This window comes from Rattus norvegicus, chromosome 13 (assembly GCF_021556685.1).
Source record: "Rattus norvegicus strain SHRSP/BbbUtx chromosome 13, alternate assembly SHRSP_T2T, whole genome shotgun sequence".
NCBI classification, from domain to species: Eukaryota; Metazoa; Chordata; class Mammalia; order Rodentia; family Muridae; genus Rattus; species Rattus norvegicus.
Genome location: NC_141546.1, coordinates 67,488,046 through 67,508,039, shown reverse-complemented (window position 1 = coordinate 67,508,039; position 19,994 = coordinate 67,488,046). Strand labels below are relative to the sequence as shown.

Sequence of the window (19,994 nt, the reverse complement as noted above, 5' to 3'; positions counted from 1 at the left end):
CCCTGCTTTCCTGCCCCACCCCACCCCCTTCGTGTTACAGCCTCAAGCCTGGTCAGTTCACAAGCTTGAGTGGTCTCAGGAGCAAAGGTTAGGGAACAACCTGACCCTGCTGTGCCACCCATTGTCACATGTGACTTGAGATGCTCAGGTAAAGCCATCTGGGTTCAGGTTTGTGCTAGATCTCACTTCCAGGAGCCAGGAATGGCTTAAGCTTAATTTTTTAAAGATTGTGCAGAAATAAGTTCAGAGTCGCTCTGCTTTCTGGCCAAATTCCAGCAGGGCGGATGTTGCAATGTGGTGCCTTCAGTGAACCAAAAGGATCCCTTTCTACTGTGTCTCAGCATTGTCAGCCGCTATCCAAGTTTTCTGTGCCTTTTGGAAGGTGTGAAACCATACGGTGCACAGGAGTCAGAGCTCCATGCGGCTCCGGTAGGTAGGATTTAGAGCCTCTGCAGCCTTATCTGACTGGTGCCTATCGCCACTCTTGCTTTAGTCACCGTTTCTCAACCACTCTTGAGCCTGCAAACTGGGTTTCTACACTTCAGCTGGTTGCCTCATACTTCCTTTGCTCAGCACAGGGTCTTAGGTTCGAGCTGGCTGTTTGTAAACTTTAGTGGGCGGGGAACTTATGTGAGCTTGATCGATGGCCACTCAGTTTGTGGAACTGAACCCAGCACACCCCACTTAGTAGGTGTGGGGTGGCTGAATGGCTCCAGGAGGCCCTAGCATGGTAAATGTGACTCTGACAGGCCTTGCCCTTCTCCTGTTCCCTCTGCCTTGCTAAACCTTTACATTGCATTCCTAAAGCTAGCCCCCAAGTCTGTTCCCTTATTTGGTCACTTCCTCTTCCTGAAGCTGACTCCCACGGTCCAGCTATCAAAGTATTGAAATCCAGCAATCAATCAAACTTCCCCTTTGGCTCTCTTAATTAACATGCCCAATCCAAACAAACGAGCTCATCCTAACAGGGGATTCCCTTTGGGCCAATGGCAGTTTATAAAGGGAAAACTTCAATCCAGAGGAAGTCTTTTGTCCCCTAGGGCAAATAATCCTTTCCCTTCCTAGTTCCCTTCCCCTTCTCCCTCATCCTGTCTCTTCTATCTGTCTTTTATGCCCTGCCCTTTGTCTCTCTGGGGCCAATAAATCTCCTTTGTGCTGAGAACTTGGTCTTAGTGTGTCCTGTGCCTGGTCCCCTCAGCGAAATGAAAGGGTAGTTGGGATTTGGGACAAGAAAGTATCACCACTTCCTGGGAAGAGGACTGGGGACAGAGGTGTCTGTGGTGGGTCCGGGTGTAGGGGAAACCGTTATTCACAGCCCCTCCTGTTGTTTGGGCCATTGCGGCTGTCAGGTAGTGCCTGTTAAGCAACTGGACTGACTGCCACCCGTGCTCCTCCCATTCCTGGTTGTCCATGTGTCTGATTCAGGGATGCAGAAGTAAAGACAGCGATGGAGCAGACCTGTGCTCATGGAGTTTCCTAATTTAGTATGACCAGCCTGGGCACAGCATCCTGTGAAGCATTTATTCCCTCAGGTGTAGGGAACTCTACCATAGACAAGATGGTCATCTTTCTCCTGAGAGCTGTGGCTGGTAGCTTTTCCTTCTTTTCTTTTTTTACCCATTGGGACACAGCTTTGAGTTTTAGGCCTGAAAATATGTCTTTACAAAGAAGGTGACATAAAACAAAAGCACATGCTTCTGAGGACTATACGTGTGTGTGTGTGTGTGTGTGTGTGGTGTGTAGGTCTGTCTGTGTCTGTATATGTGTGGTGTGTGTCTGTCTGTCTCTGTGTGTGTGTGTATGTGTGTGTTTTCATGATATACATGCAATTTGTGAGTAATGCAGAAATGCCAAAAAACCCAAAACAAAACAAAAAAACCAAAACCAAAACCAAACCAAAACAAAACAAAACAAAAAACAAAACCAAAACTCTATTCTTCCAAACTCTCTCCTTTTAGTTCTCTCTCCTGGAGGCACGAATGTTTCTTTAATCAATCTAGGAGTACTCAGACCTTTCTGTCTAAAACACAATCAGTTTGCTCTGTTCTGAAGTCAACCAACTTTTTTTCAGTCTGTCATTTTCTTATTTGAAGCTTGTAGGCTTAGAATTTTCAAAGCCTACCTTTAATAAGGGTTCTTAAATGCTTTAACCTCCCTTCTAGTCCTCCACCCACCAAAGGTAGAGGAAAGGAAAGGTTAATAGGGCAAAGGAGGATGTGGACCTGATTAGAAATAGTTCTTTGGAGCAAATCAGATCTTCGATGTCCGGATACAAGCAGTTCAGTTCACATGGATCAGCAATGGCAGCTGTATCTTCAAGAAATCTTGATGCTGCACCAACTGGCCCGAGTTCACAAAAGTGGCAAGAAACTGCTGGAACACCATCAGAAGTTCTTTGGTGGCATTTCCCTCTATGAAGTCACGACAAAAGATGAGCTGCAAATAATGGTAAGGCATACCAATACCATACAGCATGGTCCACTGTTGGGTTCTATGTACACCCTTTTTAAACATCACGTGTTCTCTCTCTCTCTCTCTCTTTTTCTTTTTTTTCGGAGCTGGGGACCGAACCCAGGGCCTTGCGCTTGCTAGGCAAGTGCTCTACCACTGAGCTAAATCTCCAACCCCATCACGTGTTCTCTTAAGCATCCACAGTATCACGTGCCCCTTTTCCAGGCTACTTTCAGAAAAACACTATGTGCCTATTCTCAGCAAAACTCCCCTGACCTGTCCACTTCAGCAAAAACATCCTCTAATAAGACGGCTTCCAGGGGCCGATCAAAAAAAAAAAGTGTCCAGAAAAATATCATGTGACACAACTGAGTCTCCAAAGAAACTAGAAATTTCCACTTTAGAAGCTGATTACTCGGGAACAGGGGTGGTCTTCAAACCACTCCTGTGAGCCCTGATCAGGAGCTGAAAGAACCTAGGCTCTCAGGATGGCGCGCCCCAGGAAACACCGATCCCGGAAGAGCCCCCAAATGAAAGATCCCTGAAGAGAGACCCTTATTCAAGTCTTGGGAAATCGCGGACCCCAGACACAGAGAGACCATTTTGGATGTAATAAGCAAAGGCGAGGTTTATTACGGAGATCTATTACGGAGATCTCCGGGCCGACACGTGTCCTACGCAGGAGACAGAGGTGTCGACCCCGAAACTCAAAAGTCGGGGTTTATATAGGGAAAGCTAGGGGGTTTGGCGCGGTTGCACACAATTGGCTAATTTCTGGCGGGGTTATAAGTGATTGGCTCATTTAAACATAGCAGTGAGATCACAACAGAGCAGAAGAGTACGTGCTGACTGGGGCGTTCAGGATTTTAGAAGCCAGGGGCTTATCAGGGTTTAAAGGACATCTGGTTAAGGTGTGACTCTGAGTAAGCTGGGGGAGGTGCCCTCCTGCCAAATGGTTTATGAGTCAGTCTTGATAGCTTGGGCTGGTTCCTGCATTCCTTTTCTTTATCTTTCTGGCTTGTAAGTCCTGGCTGCAGGGCGGGCCCCACCCTGCCTGGACAGTGTTTAGCCCTGAGTCTGTGGATTTTGAAACTTATTCTTTTAATTTTATATATTTTTTCTTTTCTTTTTTTCGGAGCTGGGGACCAAACCCAGGGCCTTGTGCTTGCTAGGCAAGCGCTCTACCACTGAGCTAAATCCCCAACCCCTAATTTTATATTTTTAAACCTTAAATCTGTATAATTTTGCATGCACGCACGCACGTGCAAATTCTCTTTCACCATGTGTATTTGCGTGTGGATATGCCTGTGCGTGTGTCCGTGCACGTGCTGCAGAGCACACTGAAGTCAGAAGAACTTTTGGAAGTCAGTTCTCTATTTCCACCGTGTTGAGGAAGTCTCTCGTTTCCGGTGTTGTGCTGTGTACCCCGGGATAGCTGGCACTCGAGCCTTTGGGCAGGTGTGCTGTTTGTGCCTTCCGTCTTGCTGTAGCAGTGTACGGATTACAGATGCCTGCCACTGCACCCAGGTTAAGAGGGTTCTGGGAATGGGGGTAAGAAGGTCAGGCCCAACTTCTTAGGTGGGGATGAGCGGGATGGGCGGGGCAGGAGCGAGGCTGGAAGAGGAGATAACGCTGAACCGTGAGGACAATCGATCGCTCCACGGACAATCCCGGTCCTGTCACACTGTAATGATTTGAATGAGAAGTAACTCCCCCACCACACCTCCAACCCCCGTAACATATTTGAACTTTCAGGCTCCACTTGGCGGCGCTGTTTGCGTAGGTTATGGAACTTTTAGGATGCAGAGCCTTGCAGGAGGAAATATGTCATTGGGGGCTGGCTTTGAGAGTTTCTAGTCTTGCTTGCTTCCAGTTCACACTCTCTGCTTCCTGTGTGTGGTTGAGATGATCTCCAGCTTCCTGTTTCTGCTACCGCGCCTTCCCTGCTATTATGGAGAGCTAGCCTATAGAATCGTGAGCCAAAATAAACGCTTAAGTCACTTTTGGTTGTGGCATTTTTTCCCCATAGCAACAGAAAGGTAACTAATGCATTGTTATACAAGGCTTTGGGATTTAAAAGTAGTGGTAGGTAACATTATTTTCATTTTCAATACTCATTTACACAGCATACCTGCTGTGTAGTCACTAGATTTGATAACCTTGCATGGTACAAGATGATTAATTTGCACTGAGTGGTAGGTTGGGTGAGCTACAGTGAGCAAAAATACAGTGCCTATTTTCATGATGCAATATAGTGTACCAATGACCAAATAATCACACACATGAATGTGGATTGTAATAAGGCCAATGTTACACAAGGGCTATCACTGTTCAAAGCTACACAGACACTCATTCAGATCAGATGGGGATGGAAATGGTTTTCCTGAGGAAGGAACTTGAATAAGTACTTAGTTTCTCTGAGTTATGAGAATAGGTAGTAAGAAGGAAGGGCGGGAGTGGCGAGGAATACACAGAGAGGAAGCCACTGGGGCTGGGGTCAGGGATTAAGGATGAGCACAAAGGTGGGGACAGAGATGTGACATGGTGACCTAAGTCACAGCAGTGAGCTTGCACTTTATTTTAATAGCAATTAAGAAAGCCTTCGAAGTGTTTATGTGGAGAAACAGGCAACTTTAACTTTAAAAGCTTAGGTTTAAGAATTCTCAGGCTTGGGCTGGAGAGATGGCTCAGCGGTTAAGAGCACTGACTTCTCTTCCAGAGGTCCTGAGTTCAAATCCCAGCAACCACATGGCGGCTCACAACCATCTGTAATGAAATCTGATGCCCTCTTCCAGTGTGTCTGAAGACAGCCACAGTGTACTCATACATAATAATTAAATCTTAATATAAAAAAATAATTCTCAGGCTGTGGAGATGGCTCAGTAGTAAGGCTGGAGCCTGCCTGTGATCAGTGTGGGGGAGGCACATACTGAGGATTTAATTGAAATGTTCAGTGAGAAACCCCAACTAAACCATAAAACAGCAAGACTGGAGGAAGACATTCAAAGTGGCCTCTGCCCTCCACATACCTGCTTGTGCATAGCCTTCATATTCATGTACATGCACACACATAGAAATGTTTAGTGACCAGCAGGCTAGGGAATGGGGTGGGGAAGCAAGCATTCTACATTGTTAGTGTAACGGGTATGACGTCAGGTGCCCCCGCCAGCGGGGACCCAGTTATTTGTGGGGACCTTGGGGGAGAAAGGGCAAGAAAGAGGAGTGAGACCAAGCAGTGTCCTTGTCAAGGTCTGTTTATTGAGAGGAATGTACAGCATTTAAAGCTATGAAGCAGGAATTGAAGCAGGAACTGAAGCTTAGGGAGGGGGAGTACTGGGAAGTGCCCAAGGATATAAGGTGAATCATTAAACTGCAAGATATCCTCCTTAGACAAAGAGGCAACAGTCTTCCCTGGACAAGTTCTTTGAAAAGGTCAAGCCCTTCTCAGGAATCTGCTCAGGGCAGGGTTCTAGCTTTGCTTAGTTCCGATGTCCGGTCCCTGACAGTCAGGGAAAGGCAATTCAGCAATAGCTCTCAAGATATTTATTATACTTTGTTCTAAAACATTGCTTTCCGAAGTCTCCTAGAGGGTTTGAATGTTATGGAAACTGACTTGTTCACCACACCACTGCAACACTGTAATTCAAAAGATGAGACTTCGGGGTTGGGGATTTAGCTCAGTGGTAGAGCGCTCGCCTAGCAAGCGCAAGGCCCTCGGTTCGGTCCCCAGCTCCGGAAAAAAAAGAAAAGAAAAAAAAAAAAAGATGAGATATCACCTAGACTTAGATGGAAATGGAGAAAAGGCTAGGTAGGTATCACACAAAAGAACATTCTTCAGTTAAAATACTTTTTCATATGATTAAGAAGTTATCATGGAATATATATTTAATGAAAACAAGGTACGAATACATATATAGGCTGCTAGTGTGTACATAGGCAAAAGGAGCAATGTATAGGTATTTACTTGCGGATGCTTACATTCTTGGGGCTGGAGATGGCTCGGTGGTTAAGAGTATTGGTTCTTGATTGACCACATGGCAGCTCGTAGCTGTCTGTAACCCCAGTTCCAGGGGCCCTGGCACCCCCACACAGACATATATGCAGGCAGAACACCAATGCACATAAAAAAATTACATTCTTTGTAAAGAGGACTACTAGGGTAAGTGGGAAAAATTATTATTAGATGAACAAATCCTTCATTTGAAAACAAATGAGTAGAGAGGCTTGGGAGATGGCTCAGTGGCTAAGAGCACTGACTTCCAGAGGTCCTGAGTTCAAGTCTCAGCAACCACATGGTGGCTCACAACCATCTGTAATGGGATCTGGTGGTCTCTTCTGGTGTGTCTGAAGACAGCTACAGTATACTCATACATAATAAATAAATAAATAAATAAATAAATAAATAAATCTTTAAAAAAACCACAACTGAGTAAAAAGGGAAATGGTAAGATTATTTGATACAAAAGACACTGACCTTTATTTAACTCAGCATCAGATGAAGAAGCTCTTTAGGGTTGCTTCTGCAATCTTGATTTGATTTTGAGAGAAACAAGATGAAGCACGTTAGTCAGCGTCATTTTGTGGCATTGGACACCTTTTAAAAAAAAACCTAACTCTATCCAGGAAAGGTGATACAGCTTCTGTGACTTTAGCAGTGTCACGTGAGTCACTAGAAAGTCCCAAGGGCAGCAACCTCAGGGCATGAAGGTAAGCCGGAAGGTAAGGAACGTCTTAGAAAGTTGAACCAGAGTGCCCCGCCTGTTTTCATGCTGTGTGGAATTTAAGGAATTGTTCTAGAGAGAGGTGAGGTACGGAGAGAGAATTTGCACTCATTATACTAAACTTGCGTGGAACACAAGCAAACAAGAAAGCGAACTTGTCAGGAGCCTGTCCCTGGGTCAGCAGCGGGAAGCAGCGCCACCTGCAGGCAGAAACACTGGCCCTGGAGGCTCCCCAGTTTGCCTGGCTTGAGGAGAGGAGGCGCTTACTAGAGTGCACATAGCTGGCTGACCTGGAGTCAGGGCTGACCCAGGAATGCAGGGCTGAGGTGAAGAGGGAGATGGGAAGAGAGGCCCAAGAAGAGAACACCTTCGTAAATGTTAAAAGGCACTGGTCTAACTTAGCGCTTAGTGTGCCTCTTCCATTCCTGGTGCCTTTGGTATTTTGCCTGTAAGAAGTGTAAAATTACCAAATTCTAGTTTTGACCAGTCACCTCTTGAGTTTGGCAAATGTCACATAGGAGCGCTGCCCTGCTTCTCGCTAAATGGAAACTGTAACAACATCGAGCTGCAGTTCATTAGTTAAAATTCATCACCTGTGCAGACAGAATACTGCGGGTAACTATCAACTTTCGGGGGGAGACAGATGCCTCTAAGTGTAACTCCACGAGGGGAAGTGGCCAAGCTGGTGCTGCACGGGATTTTCTTTGGTGATTTTTTAGGGGGGGTGTGGGGGAGGCTATGTGGCTCACTTTTTTTTTTTTTTAAAGATTTATTTATTCATTTATTATACATAAGTACACTGTAGCTGTCTTCAGATACACCAGAAGAGGGCATCAGACCCCATTACAGATGGTTGTGAGCCACCATGTGGTTGCTGGGAATTGAACTCAGGACCTCTGGAAGAGCAGTCAGGTGCTCTTAACCTCTGAGCCATCTCTCCAGCCCCCGTGGCTCACTTTTTTAAAGGTCATGCTGAGAGAAAATGGCTGAGCTCTTAGTACTGAGCAGGTCCCGCGTTGTTGTGGAACCTTTTCAAACCTTCCTTCTGGCTTCTCATGTGTCAGCTTTTGTTCATAAAAGGCTCCTGGCATGATCCCACGGAGATCATCTCATCATGATCCGAGGATCAGGGTTTGGGGATTCTAGAGAAAAGCCCAGGCCTTACTTCTCCTACAAACAGCTTTCTTGCCCCACGCAGCCCAAGCGACTTGATGTAAGTGCAGAGATCCAGGGGTAAGGTGCTCTGATGTTAGCTGATCTGAGCTTCCGGTCTGGAGGTAGGTTCCCGGAAGGGGTGGGCTATTCTTTTCAATCCCCGTCACTGAGATTCTGGCTTTGAAAATTAAGTCACGGGGTTGGGATTTAGCTCAGTGGTAGAGCGCTTGCCTAGCAAGCACAAGGCCCTGGGTTCGGTCCCCAGGTCCGAAAAAAAAAGAAAATTAAGTCACACTACCACAAAGTAGGAATGTTTTCAGTGCCCTGCTGTATTTCATAGAGTTGGCAATATATTCATGTAAAAACAGTGTTAACTCTGGGCTACATGGACGATTGTTGGACTACTAGTGTCTCAGTAACCAGGCACTAAAGGTCAACAACAAAAAGATCAAGAATAAAGAGTCAAAACCGCCCAAATAACGTATTCATGTTTATATGCACACGTCTACGTGTGACATATACATCTGTACATGTGGCCACTAACTGCCCTGGGGCTGGAGCTGCAGGTGTTTTGGGGGCTTCAGGCTTGTTCCCGGATGTTTTGATCCAAATGCCAGGCATCGTGACTGTGCAGGAAGCCCCCAACCACTGAGCCCTCTCTCCAGCGGCTAGAATCACCAATAACAAAGAGCTCTCTGTTGTTAATTTAAGATGCTTTGAAACGTAATTTTCCCATTCTTTCTCACTGATGTAAAAGGCATGAGAATAAAGACCAAATATCTATTTATCCTGAGGAGACTCCTTAGGCCGCAACAGTGGAGTGTCTTCTGTTCCTTCTGTTTAAGTCACTTGGAGCCTGGTCCTTCCCATCCCCGTAAGACTTAGTGTGGACCTATCTGACTCACTGGCTTTTGACTCACCCTGTGTACCCAACACTAACTGCATTCAGTCACCTGGTAAATTGAAGACAATCAATTTTCAGAGAGCCAAGGCTCACTTCTCAATGCAGGTGAGAGCGACAAGACCCAAACCCCGTTCTTCTGACACAGCCCTATGGGATTAATTTGGCAATTTTTTCCTGCGCACCAATGCACCTCCTGAAGTCATCAGTGTCCTTAGCCCCATTTCCTAAATGATGTTGCCACCTAGGAACTAAGACACCGGCATTTGTTATGTGCTTCCACTTTTGGTGTGTGTGGATTGAGATGAGGACCCTGCACAGGCTAGCTTCGACCATTAGACTATACTGTCAGCCCTTGATTTCCTAAGACAGGTCCTTGTTGGCTAGCACAGGCTTGTGATCTGCCTGCCTCCGTCTTAAGTATGGAGATTTCCAACTGCTTCCTGCCTGCTGCCCTGTGAAAGCAAGCCTGGTGTGGTCCGCACACCTGGAACCTCTGATGGAGGCTGAGGTAGGTCTATTGTTTGAGGCCTGTCTGTTACTAAAAATTGAGGTAATTTCTCTCTACAGAAGGGAGTCAAACCAAATCAAACGTAAGCACTGCGATGAAGTAGAAGAGAAACAGGTGGAGATGGGCTTCTGTGGAGCTGGAAGATGGCTGCAGGCAAGGGGCTCACTGAGACAAGAATGAGGACCTAAGTTCAGACAGCTCTCACCCAAGTCAGACATGGCTGGTGTCTGTGACCTCAGCACTGGGGAGGAAGCCACAGGAGGACCCCTAGCGATTTGCTGGCCAGTCAGTCAAGTTACTGGTAAGCTCCAGGTTCAGATTTTCATAAATAAGGTGGTAATGCAACTCAAAGACTCCTGACCCTGCCCTGAGGCTCCACACACACTAGCTCAACCACACACTAGTTCCACACACACTAGCTCTACACACCCCAGCTCCACACACCCTACCTCCCACTTGGGCAATGAAGAACCACTTGTGTGTCAGAGTACCTGGGCGGTCTGTCAATCACCATGGCCTAGCCAGACACATTTGTTAAGCCCATTGTCTCCGGCTGGCACCCACCCTGGCTCAGTTCCTGTGCTGTGCTGCTTGTCTATTTTCACTCTCTACTCAGCAGAGCTGACGGATCTTACTGTATCCGTTCCTGTGAATCTAAAATACCGATTCCAGCATTTGTCCTGAGACTTCAGGTCACAAAGGCAGTTAAGCATGCTCCCTGTTTCTAAGGTGGTGGTTGTGCTAACCTGCTTGACAACCTCCACTAGGAACTGCTTAGCCTCACTTAAGCCACGGTCCTAACCTGAGTAAAGCAGGGGTCAGCCAGGCGCAGTTGGACAGCAAAGCTGCTGAGTAGACAGGTGTGAGGTAGGTCTGGGGTCTAACCAGGGAGAGTTTGGAAGTCGGGAGTGTCCTTGCCAGCTACAGGAATCAGGCCCTGCAGGTCGCTGGTACATCCTGCTGCGACCCAGAGGGCTCTGGAGTCACAGAAAGCACCTCAGCAGTGCTGACATCCGTAGTGGCTCTTCTCCACCTGTGCCCATTAGTGACGTTATCCATCCTCCATACAGACAGCGGCACTGGAGCAGTCCCTTAACTAAGAGATTTCAAGTACTCAAGTAAGAACAAAAATTATTCAATACTGACATTTTATTTTCTGAAGTTTATCATAATTTTACAAAACAGAACAAAACAAAAAGCAGGTATCAAAAACAGCAGTTTATAGTTTCTGTGCTGGTTCTCACCTCAGTCAGCGACTCTGGAATTGGCATCTTAGGAAGACAACCGGGCTGCTTCCCTCTTGGCCACAGGCATTCGGGTGGTTGGTTTCAGAACTACTTTGTAATAACTTTTTACAAGCACCGGTCATTTTTGAGAACCAATTTGGTTTGTCCGACAAAGTAGACACCTTTCTTTTACTATGCGGCATTTTCCTTTCTTATAAAACACTGAGCTGAAACACACACTATGTATTTGGATCAGAACCACATTTTCTGAGATCCCCATTACCTGAAGAACACTGAGGACACCATTGGGCGTGTGAAATGTTACAGTGAACCCTTGTGTAAATGTCTAAGGCAGCTACCTTATTTCTGATGAAAGCATTCATTCAGAAGCTGCTGGAGTCCATTCTCCCACTTGGGATAGCTTCCCCAGGCAGCCTTATTATCAGAAGGAAATGGGATGTTTGTGCCAAAGAGGCGCTTATATTGTGTAAATACATTTATATAGAGCAAGACTTCTTGCTCTGGACCCTGGGTCACCACAAAGAGATTGAGAGGCCATGATAATTGGATGCTAACAGGAAGTACACACTTCCACTTATAGCATCATCTGGAGGCAAGCAGAAAGAAAGCTGGAAAGTGGTAGTGGGGTTCACCCACTCCTTGCTCTGGAAACACATTTTATAAGGGAAGTGTGGTCCAGTTTTGCAATGTTACTAGCTGCCAGTCTCTCGTTTTTAAAAATAAAGATCACTTCCTGACCAGCAATGAGTTAGGAAACTGGCCTCGAATTTGATCACATCTCTCAGTATTGGTTAAAAATAAAGTAAAACCCTTAAACCAGTCAACAGAGTTAGAAATTGCACAAACTTGAATATAAATTACAGAATGGGATACACATTATTGACATGGTTATGAAAGGATCAAACACCCCACTGAGACAAAATTTTCTCCACATTATTTCAATTTTCATTAAAGGAAACTGATATGTAATTTTCTTCTTTATAGATATGAAAAAGGAAGCAAGAAGGCAAAGCTGAGAGAAACAGATGCTACCCATGGGGCAGCGGTGCCATTTGGTTGTTTTGGTCTTTGTACCAGCAACTCCCACTCCTCTGAACACTGTCCAGTTCCAGCTGGACTACACGGTTTTTCTTGCAGTCAAAACACGAACGATAGACCCTACTCCTCCAGCAGCAAGTGCCTAAAACAAACCAAATACACAGGAAACGTCAAAAGTCTAAGATCAGGCAAAACACTGAACTCATAAACTTGGTAAGTACTTCCTGAGCACCTATTATGCCCCAGGCAGGTGTCAGCATGATACTAATGACAGTCTTATTACTAGGAGAAAACAAAAACAAAGACCAACCTCTCAGGGTTCCTGCCCTTGGGAAGTTACTTCCAATCAGACACTAGTCACTATTCTAGTATACTATGCCTAAATAATGCTTAAGATGTCTGTAGCACTGTTTCTGACTAGAACAAGTTTCAAATATAAATTCATTTCTCCATCTCCCATCCTCATTGAGGTTGGGAAGAACCTGAGATTGGGACAAGTTATCCCAACTTCCACTTGGTTTGCAGATTTCCTCCCTACGGCAAGAAGATATTACTTAAGAGCTAAGAGCTGATCTCTAACTTGGAATCTGACTGGAATAACTGGGAGTCATGATTAAATACCAGCAATTAGAAATTTTGGTATACTTATTTGGACAACTGTACAACACTTATACGAGAACAACATTTCCCTATTCTGTATGAAGTGCTGTGACTTATCTTAGAGAGCTACAGAAGCAGAGTAAGGGCATATACCTAGGACAGTAAGAAATGTCAGGGAGGCTGACAGCCTGAGGCCAGAAAACAGTTTGGAGGTGTGAGGGTGGGGTGTATCAGGGAAAGGCTGGAGCTTAAGGGAAGAGTGAAATGGGTCATCAACAAACGACAAGATACTTTGGATTTTAGATCTCATTCCAGTGGTTGAGTAGAAAACAGAATGGAGCAAGTAGCAGCCGCCAGGAGATGCTGTGAGGTGCACCAGAGACTGGCACAGATGGACTTGAGGACACTCAGAAAGTCAACCCTGGAGACTTTGGAAAAACCAACAACACGTGTACTACTCCTCTCACCTACAAGGGTTTTTCCTTCTAGTAACTTGTGAAGATTACATGAGTTGACATATTTATAAAGTTCTCAGATGTGTTTGGATTATAACAAGCTCCCAACTGATGTCACTGTGGTCCTGAGGCTATTCTAGACCTACGTTAGTTTGGGTCTTAGAGGCGGCAACTGCAAACTGAAGATAAGAAAGTCATGTGTACCTAGGTGGTAGTGGTGGTGGTGGAGCACACCTTTAATCCCAGCACCCAGGAGACAGAAGCAGATGGCTCTGAGTTCAAGGCCAGCCTGTCTACAGAGTGAATTCCGGGATAGCCAAGACTACACACAGAGCACCTGTTTTGACCTCCCCCCAGACCCTCCCCCGAAAAAAAATCCCAAAGAACAGAAGACATGTACACACCTCACAGAGCTAGTGAGGAGTAAGTGAAACGTAAACAAGGGTGGAGCCCAGCCAACAGTGTCCAAAGTAAGATGACCATACCAATAACTCCACAGGTTCCCTTCAGTGAGAGGGGGCGCTATACTGGAATACTGCAAGGAACACTATTCATAAATACTAGCTCTTTGGTAGTATATGTAAGATAAGGTGATTTAACTAAGGCTCAACAACAAAATTTACTTTTAGTTTTATCTTGTAAACGTTTCCACTCAGACTCAAGAGAAGGGTTTTAGAAAGAACTGACTTTCGGGAGCTGAAGGAGATGGCTCAGCACATTAAAAGTGCTAACTAACTCACAGAATTCAGTCCCCACAATGTACATGAAAGAGTCATACACACATATAATGGTTAGCATCTGGAATCCCAGTCCTTCTATGGCTATGGAATTGTTTATATTTTATCAGTACAAGAGCTAGGTATGAAAGCTCTTAAAAAATTAAAAAATATATTTGTCTTGTGTACACTTGTGTGGGTACAGTGAGTGTGTGTGTGTGTGTGTGTGTGTGTGTATGTGTGTGTGTATATAGGTAGTCAGTTCTTTTTGTCCATCATGTGGGTCCCAGAGACTGATTCAGGTTGTCAGGCTTGCTGGCAGGAAATTCTACTCAACTGAGTCACCTGGTTCACCCATTTAATAAATTCTTATATAGAAGTAAAAATAATTTGATTTCTCTCCCTCCCCAAGACCCAGCCTCCCAATATAGCATATAATTCATTATGTAGACAAGGTTGGCCTGGGATACCTCTCCCTAGAGACGTTCACTACCATATATGGCCAATAACAATTTCTGAAATACAAAACAAAACTAGTGCTGGGATCTATCCTTGGGAATACAGGCAAGCACTCCTTCTCCACGGTGCTTGGAGACTCCTAGTAACGTTCTATCCCTCTGAGTTTGCCTATTTCAGATCATTTCACGTAAGTACAAATACAGAATACTTATTCTTTTGTGTCTGGCTTACTTCACTTAGTGCAGTATCTTCTAGGTTTGTCGATATTGTAGCATGGATGAGTAACAGCCCATGGTTTGTAGGTACCACAGATTAGCCCTTCATCTTGGGTTATTTCTATCCTTCAATTAGTGTGAAAGAACTCACACTTTAAGTATAAAATCACTTATGCACTAAATACACGCAAATAAAATGCAATGCAAATGGGAGTCTTAAGATCAAGGCCCATAAGCAAGTGTAAACTTGTCACTTTAATAAAGATGTACAATCGAGTCACTGCTTTTCAGGTGACAGAGGTTATTCTTCTCCACTTCAAAGGAGCCAGTTGTAGGGTCTGTTAGTTTATTAACTTACCTTTTCATGCCACTGTAGTAACATAGCGCTGCTATTGTCAGACGGGCTCTCAAAGCCTTTATAAATATACTTCATTAGGAGGTCCACGCCATTCTTGTCCAGAGACTGAACAGCCTTTTCAATATCATTAGCTTTAAAGGAGATGAGCACCTTCAAGACGATGCTGCCTGCCCGGTCCTGAGGTAAATATATAACAGAATATTTAGACATGTGTATGCCGGGAACACAATTTTAAAAGGGCCACGCTAGAGTGAATTTGAAGGATGATCTGGAGGATGTAAAAGAAGATGCTGTGGGAACACGGCCAGCGTGTGGATGAAAGAACAAGTGCTGTTAGCGTGGGTTTCAGTGTTCAGAGTGTTCCGAAGGCTCTGATGTGACAGAGCTGGGTGGTGGGAGAAGCGGGAGCGAAGTGAGAAGACAGACCATGTGAGGGACAGCTGGCCACCGTAATGGCTCAGGCTTTTACTGGGAAACGAGAGAGTGGAGAGCTTCTAGAGCACCGACCCAATCTGTTTCCCATTTTAAGACTACCTGGCATCTCTGTAGAGAACAGCAGTGAGGCAGGAGTAAGGCAAAGGCAGGACGCCCACGGGTGTGATTCCAACAACACTGGACGCCCACGGGGGTGATTCCAACAACACTGGACACCCACTGGGGTGATTCCAACAACACTGGACACCCACTGGGGTGATTCCAACAACACTGCCTGGTTCTGGTTGGCATGAGAGTTGAGGTGGGAAGAAGGGAACCCCTTCTCTTGGTTTGTTTGTTGTTTTAGAGACTTGGTTTCTCTCTGTAGCTGTGGCTGTTGTCCTCTGTAGAACAGGGTGGTCTGGAGCTCACAGAGATCTGCCTGTTTCTGCCTCCTGAGTTGTGGGATTAAAGGTGTGCACCACCACGGTCAACTTAGGAGCACATTTTTGATAGAACTGAAGGTAGAACTGGGGATTTACTAATAGACTGATGGGAAATTTTAACAATTTATTATAACATTTACATTTTACTTCTTGGTCTTAAAAAAACTCCTAACCAAAGAAGAAAACTGATTTATATAACTCTATCTTGCACTATCTTTCAAGAATGGTTATTTTCTTAAAAGATCCTTTTAAAAACCATTAAAAAAGAACTTTTTAAAGTTTCCTATCCACAGACATTAGGTTCCAGAAGCAAAGGCACCTCCTTACGCATCACCTAAGCAGAGGGAACACGTGAACAACCCTTTCAGCTGCTCACTGCTCCTTCTGCTCAACACAGAGGTGCTGCCGTCATTCCTACGGGTGGGATTTTACAGAATGTTTATACCAGAATGTTCTCTTCAGCTTAGAGATGGTCTAATTCCCTATATATCTTTGTAACTAGAGCTATAACCTCCTACACACAAGCTGTCAAAACACAAAACAAAAAACCAAAACCAACAAACAAACAAAAACCATATGAAAACAGAAGGGGTAAAACTGAAAATTTAATGAGGTTCCTAACAACTTTTAAAAAGCAAAGAAAAATTCCTATACAAAGTTCTGTGCCTTCAATAGTTATCATGCATTTACATATAATTCTTAAGTTCTTGGGTTCCTGAGATGCAGGCTTCAGACCACAGGGCTTTGTTACCTGTATAGCAAGAAACAGCTAAGCAGTTCCCTGAGAATCAGTGGAGGACTGATACAGAGATGTAAGCTACGAAGTTCTTCTGAGGGACTTGGCAATGCTTTATGGATCAAAAGCCTTTAAAAAAAAAAAGTCAGTTTTGATCTAGCATTTATCTTCTGGGAATTTTATTGACATAAACAATTAAAATATAAAATTATTCATTTAGCAGGAAAAACTAGAAAACCTAATATACAGTAAAAGGGATCAGTTGCATATACGATGTCATATACTGGTGTACAGCAGTTAGAATGCCACGGAAATAATCTTATTGCTAAGGAAAGATCATGTACGTTACTATGCAGCTCAAGTGTAAGATTCTATTAATTTTTTAAAAGAACACAAACCCTGGTAGAAACCCCTCAGTGTGCAGCAATACCATATAAGGCAGTAGCTGTGACCCGAGGAAGTAGCACGGAAACCACCTTTTTATGCGCTCATGCCTTTGATTCTGATATTTCATATTTACATAATTAAGAAAAACTTAGGGAATTAAGAGGCAGCTGAGTGTTTTTTGAACCTGTTTGAATTCAACTCGAGCAGATTGCTCCTTAAGCACACACAGAGCTGGTGTCCCCACCCTTTCTGTTTATTGTGCTCCACGCGTCCTAACCACATGTCAGCCCTATTTTCCATGACCGTTCTACTTAGCAGGGGCTTCCTTTCGGGCTGGATGTGGTGGTGCATGCCTTTAATCCCAGTGGAGGCGGGAGATCTCTGCAAGTTTCAGGCCAGGTTATAGACTCAGGTCCAGTCTCAAAACAAAAGTCACACTGTAAACCCTCGTGTCAAGCACAGTAAATAGTTAAAATGGTCATTGACTGTAGGTGTCAGAGGACTTTGATAATAGCGAAGCAGAAGGGATTAACGCTGTAGTTTACCACTCACCTTCACTGCCTGGCTCTTTGTGTTAATGGGGGGGTTTTTCAGAGCGGCCTGTAGGGCAGCGGTCATGTTTCCTGTAGTGAAGGTTAAGGGCATAACAGAAAGGGCAGCCCCGGGGTTGGGGATTTAGCTCAGTGGTAGAGCGCTTGCCTAGGAAGCGCAAGGCCCTGAGTTCGGTCCCCAGCTCCGAAAAAAAGAACCAAAAAAAAGGCAGCCCCACTTTATGGGACTGGTGGGTTAGACTTGACTTTGTGAACAGTAACAAAAACTACTATGGTCATTAACTGTATTGGTTTCTTTCCAATATGTCAACCAAAGGTTAAAATAATGAAATTAAAAGAATATGATTTTTTTTTTTTTTGGTTCTTTTTTTCGGAGCTGGGGACCGAACCCAGGGCCTTGCGCTTAAGAATATGATTTTTTTTAAAAGCAAAGATTGTTCTGACCTGTTCTGTCAACCAAAGAGATTACACTTTCCAGGGAAATACACACAATTGTCTAGACAGGTATTCAAGAAGTCTTAGAATATGCCTAAGAATTAAGCCATCGAATGATGCAGTTTACCAACAAAGTATTCCATCCTGTCTGCGTGATTCTTACTGGAAAACAAGCCTAAACTTGATACTGAAACTACACTGTGTATTAACTGAGGTGCTGGCAGATTACTCTGGCAATCAGAGTGGGACAGGCCGTGATAGCTGCATATTGATGAACAGGGCTCCAGATGATGTAATAACCCACACGACCTGTAGGTGGCAGCTTACTTTATTTCCTACAGGTTATTCAAACTGGGCTGGACCCTCCATACCTACTACGTACTGAAAGCACTAATGAGTTAGCAAGCACGGGAAACGGAAGGCCAATCAGACTGTCAGAAAAGACAGTCATTTCCCTAAAAGGAGAACCAGAGTCACTTGTTCCTCCATCTGTAGTACCCAACCGGGGCTGCCGCTCCTAGTTATAACCAGAGACAGTACCTTTATATTTGGATAAGATGGATTGATGAAAAGGTAGACTGAATTAATAATGGATACAGCCATAATAATCACCAGAAATTACCTAAAATACATTAGTTTAATAAAATATCATATCCACCATAAAGATTTCTTTAAACGAAGAATAAACTCACCACTTCTGTGGAAAAGGTCTAATAAAAATTATCTACAGTTAGTGATAAACTACTGTCAAGCCTGCATAGTCTCTTAAAGAACACTTTTTAAAGAAAAAAATCCCAAGTATTTTAATAAATAAATTAGTAGCAACCAATGTGGAAGTAGTGGTAATGAAAGTTAAACGTATATGGCACATATATGTATATATTCGATGCTGTGGTTACCACTAAATATTTCTGCTTACTTCTTCATCATAATCTAGTAGAAAATCGATGAGGGAGATATGTATCTACAGACTTAATGAATACGAGTTTTCTAAAGCTCCAATTTGGGGTTTTGTGACATTTCTATTTTTCTAAGGGATCAATGCAAATGATTTTCAAGGTTATGAATATTCAGATATGCAAACCAAGGAACCAGGAACTGACAGCCATATTTTAACTAGCCTGGAAACAATTTCAGAAAAACGATTTTGATTTATAGAAGTGACTCATTCTCTGCTTTATTCACTGGGGTTCATCTTAAATTATTCCCAGGGATTCTCTACATGCATTCCCTATCCTTTTCCTAGTAGCCTTTTCTTAGCAGGTGAAAGGCTCAAAGCCTTACCTGGGAATTTTGGATTAGAAAACTCCCTTCAGCCTGTTCATAAATTATATGCAACCTTGCCCAAACCCTCTTTTTTTAATAAATAACACTGCTGATGGAAAAAGCTCATGGGCTGAATGTACGGAGGGCCTCAATTTGTTCCATCTCTCCTGGCTAGAATAAACTATGCCCGCTCCGCAAATCACACACACCCGACAGAATAGCAAGACTCCAGGCGGGACCCGTGTCCCCACCGGGCAGGAATTTTTGGAGCTCAGGTGCCCACTAGGGCGTCATCCGGTGCCCCCCCGAGAGGGTGCGGCCGCTTAGGACAGCGCACCTGAGGAATCGGGGCGCCGGCAAGTTCGCAGGCGCGGCCGCGGGGTGCAGGCGGCCTGATAGCCCCGGGACCTCCTGCCCTCCGTCCCCACCTAGAGCCGGGCACAGCTGGCCGCGTGTCCCCGTGTCCCCGCAACCCCAGGCCGCCGCGAGCGTAAGGATATTGCCGTAGGCATGAGTCCACCTCGCCCTCGTCGGGCCCGGCCTGGCCATCGCCGCCGTCCTCCTCGTCCACGAACTTGTTCTCATCATATTCGTCCACGTCCACCTTCCGGAAGCGGGCCGACGACACCGTGTTCTTCGACATCCCGGATCGCGATGCAACTCTGGCCTCCCCTCCGCGGTGCCTCTTCTTCAGCGAGCCTAGCCTTGTCCGACTCACTTCCCTCTTCCGCTCTGGGGCGTCGCCGGCAGCCGCTGCTTGCTCGCTTCTGGGCCTGCGCGCTAGCCGGCGCGGCTTCCTCTTCAGCTTCCAGCCATCCTTCAGCCCCCGCTCCGCCCCCGCGTCCCCCGGGAGCGCGCGTCGGCCAGGGAGCGCGCGGGACGCACGGCGCACGCGCGGGCCCGCTGCAGGAAAGGGGCGGGGTTGGAGGGAG

At 45.2% G+C, this 19,994-nt stretch overlaps 1 protein-coding gene across 1 annotated transcript; it reads right to left on the bottom strand.

The window, feature by feature from the left end:
* Nucleotides 1–10,870: 10,870 nt before the first annotated feature.
* Arpc5 (actin related protein 2/3 complex, subunit 5) lies at nt 10,871–19,767 on the bottom strand. Its single transcript, NM_001025717.1, is given in 4 exon segments — nt 10,871–12,166; nt 14,828–15,004; nt 17,363–17,435; nt 19,563–19,767. Coding segments are annotated over 4 exon segments (456 nt in total). The 5' UTR covers nt 19,706–19,767; the 3' UTR covers nt 10,871–12,103.
* Nucleotides 19,768–19,994: the final 227 nt, after the last annotated feature.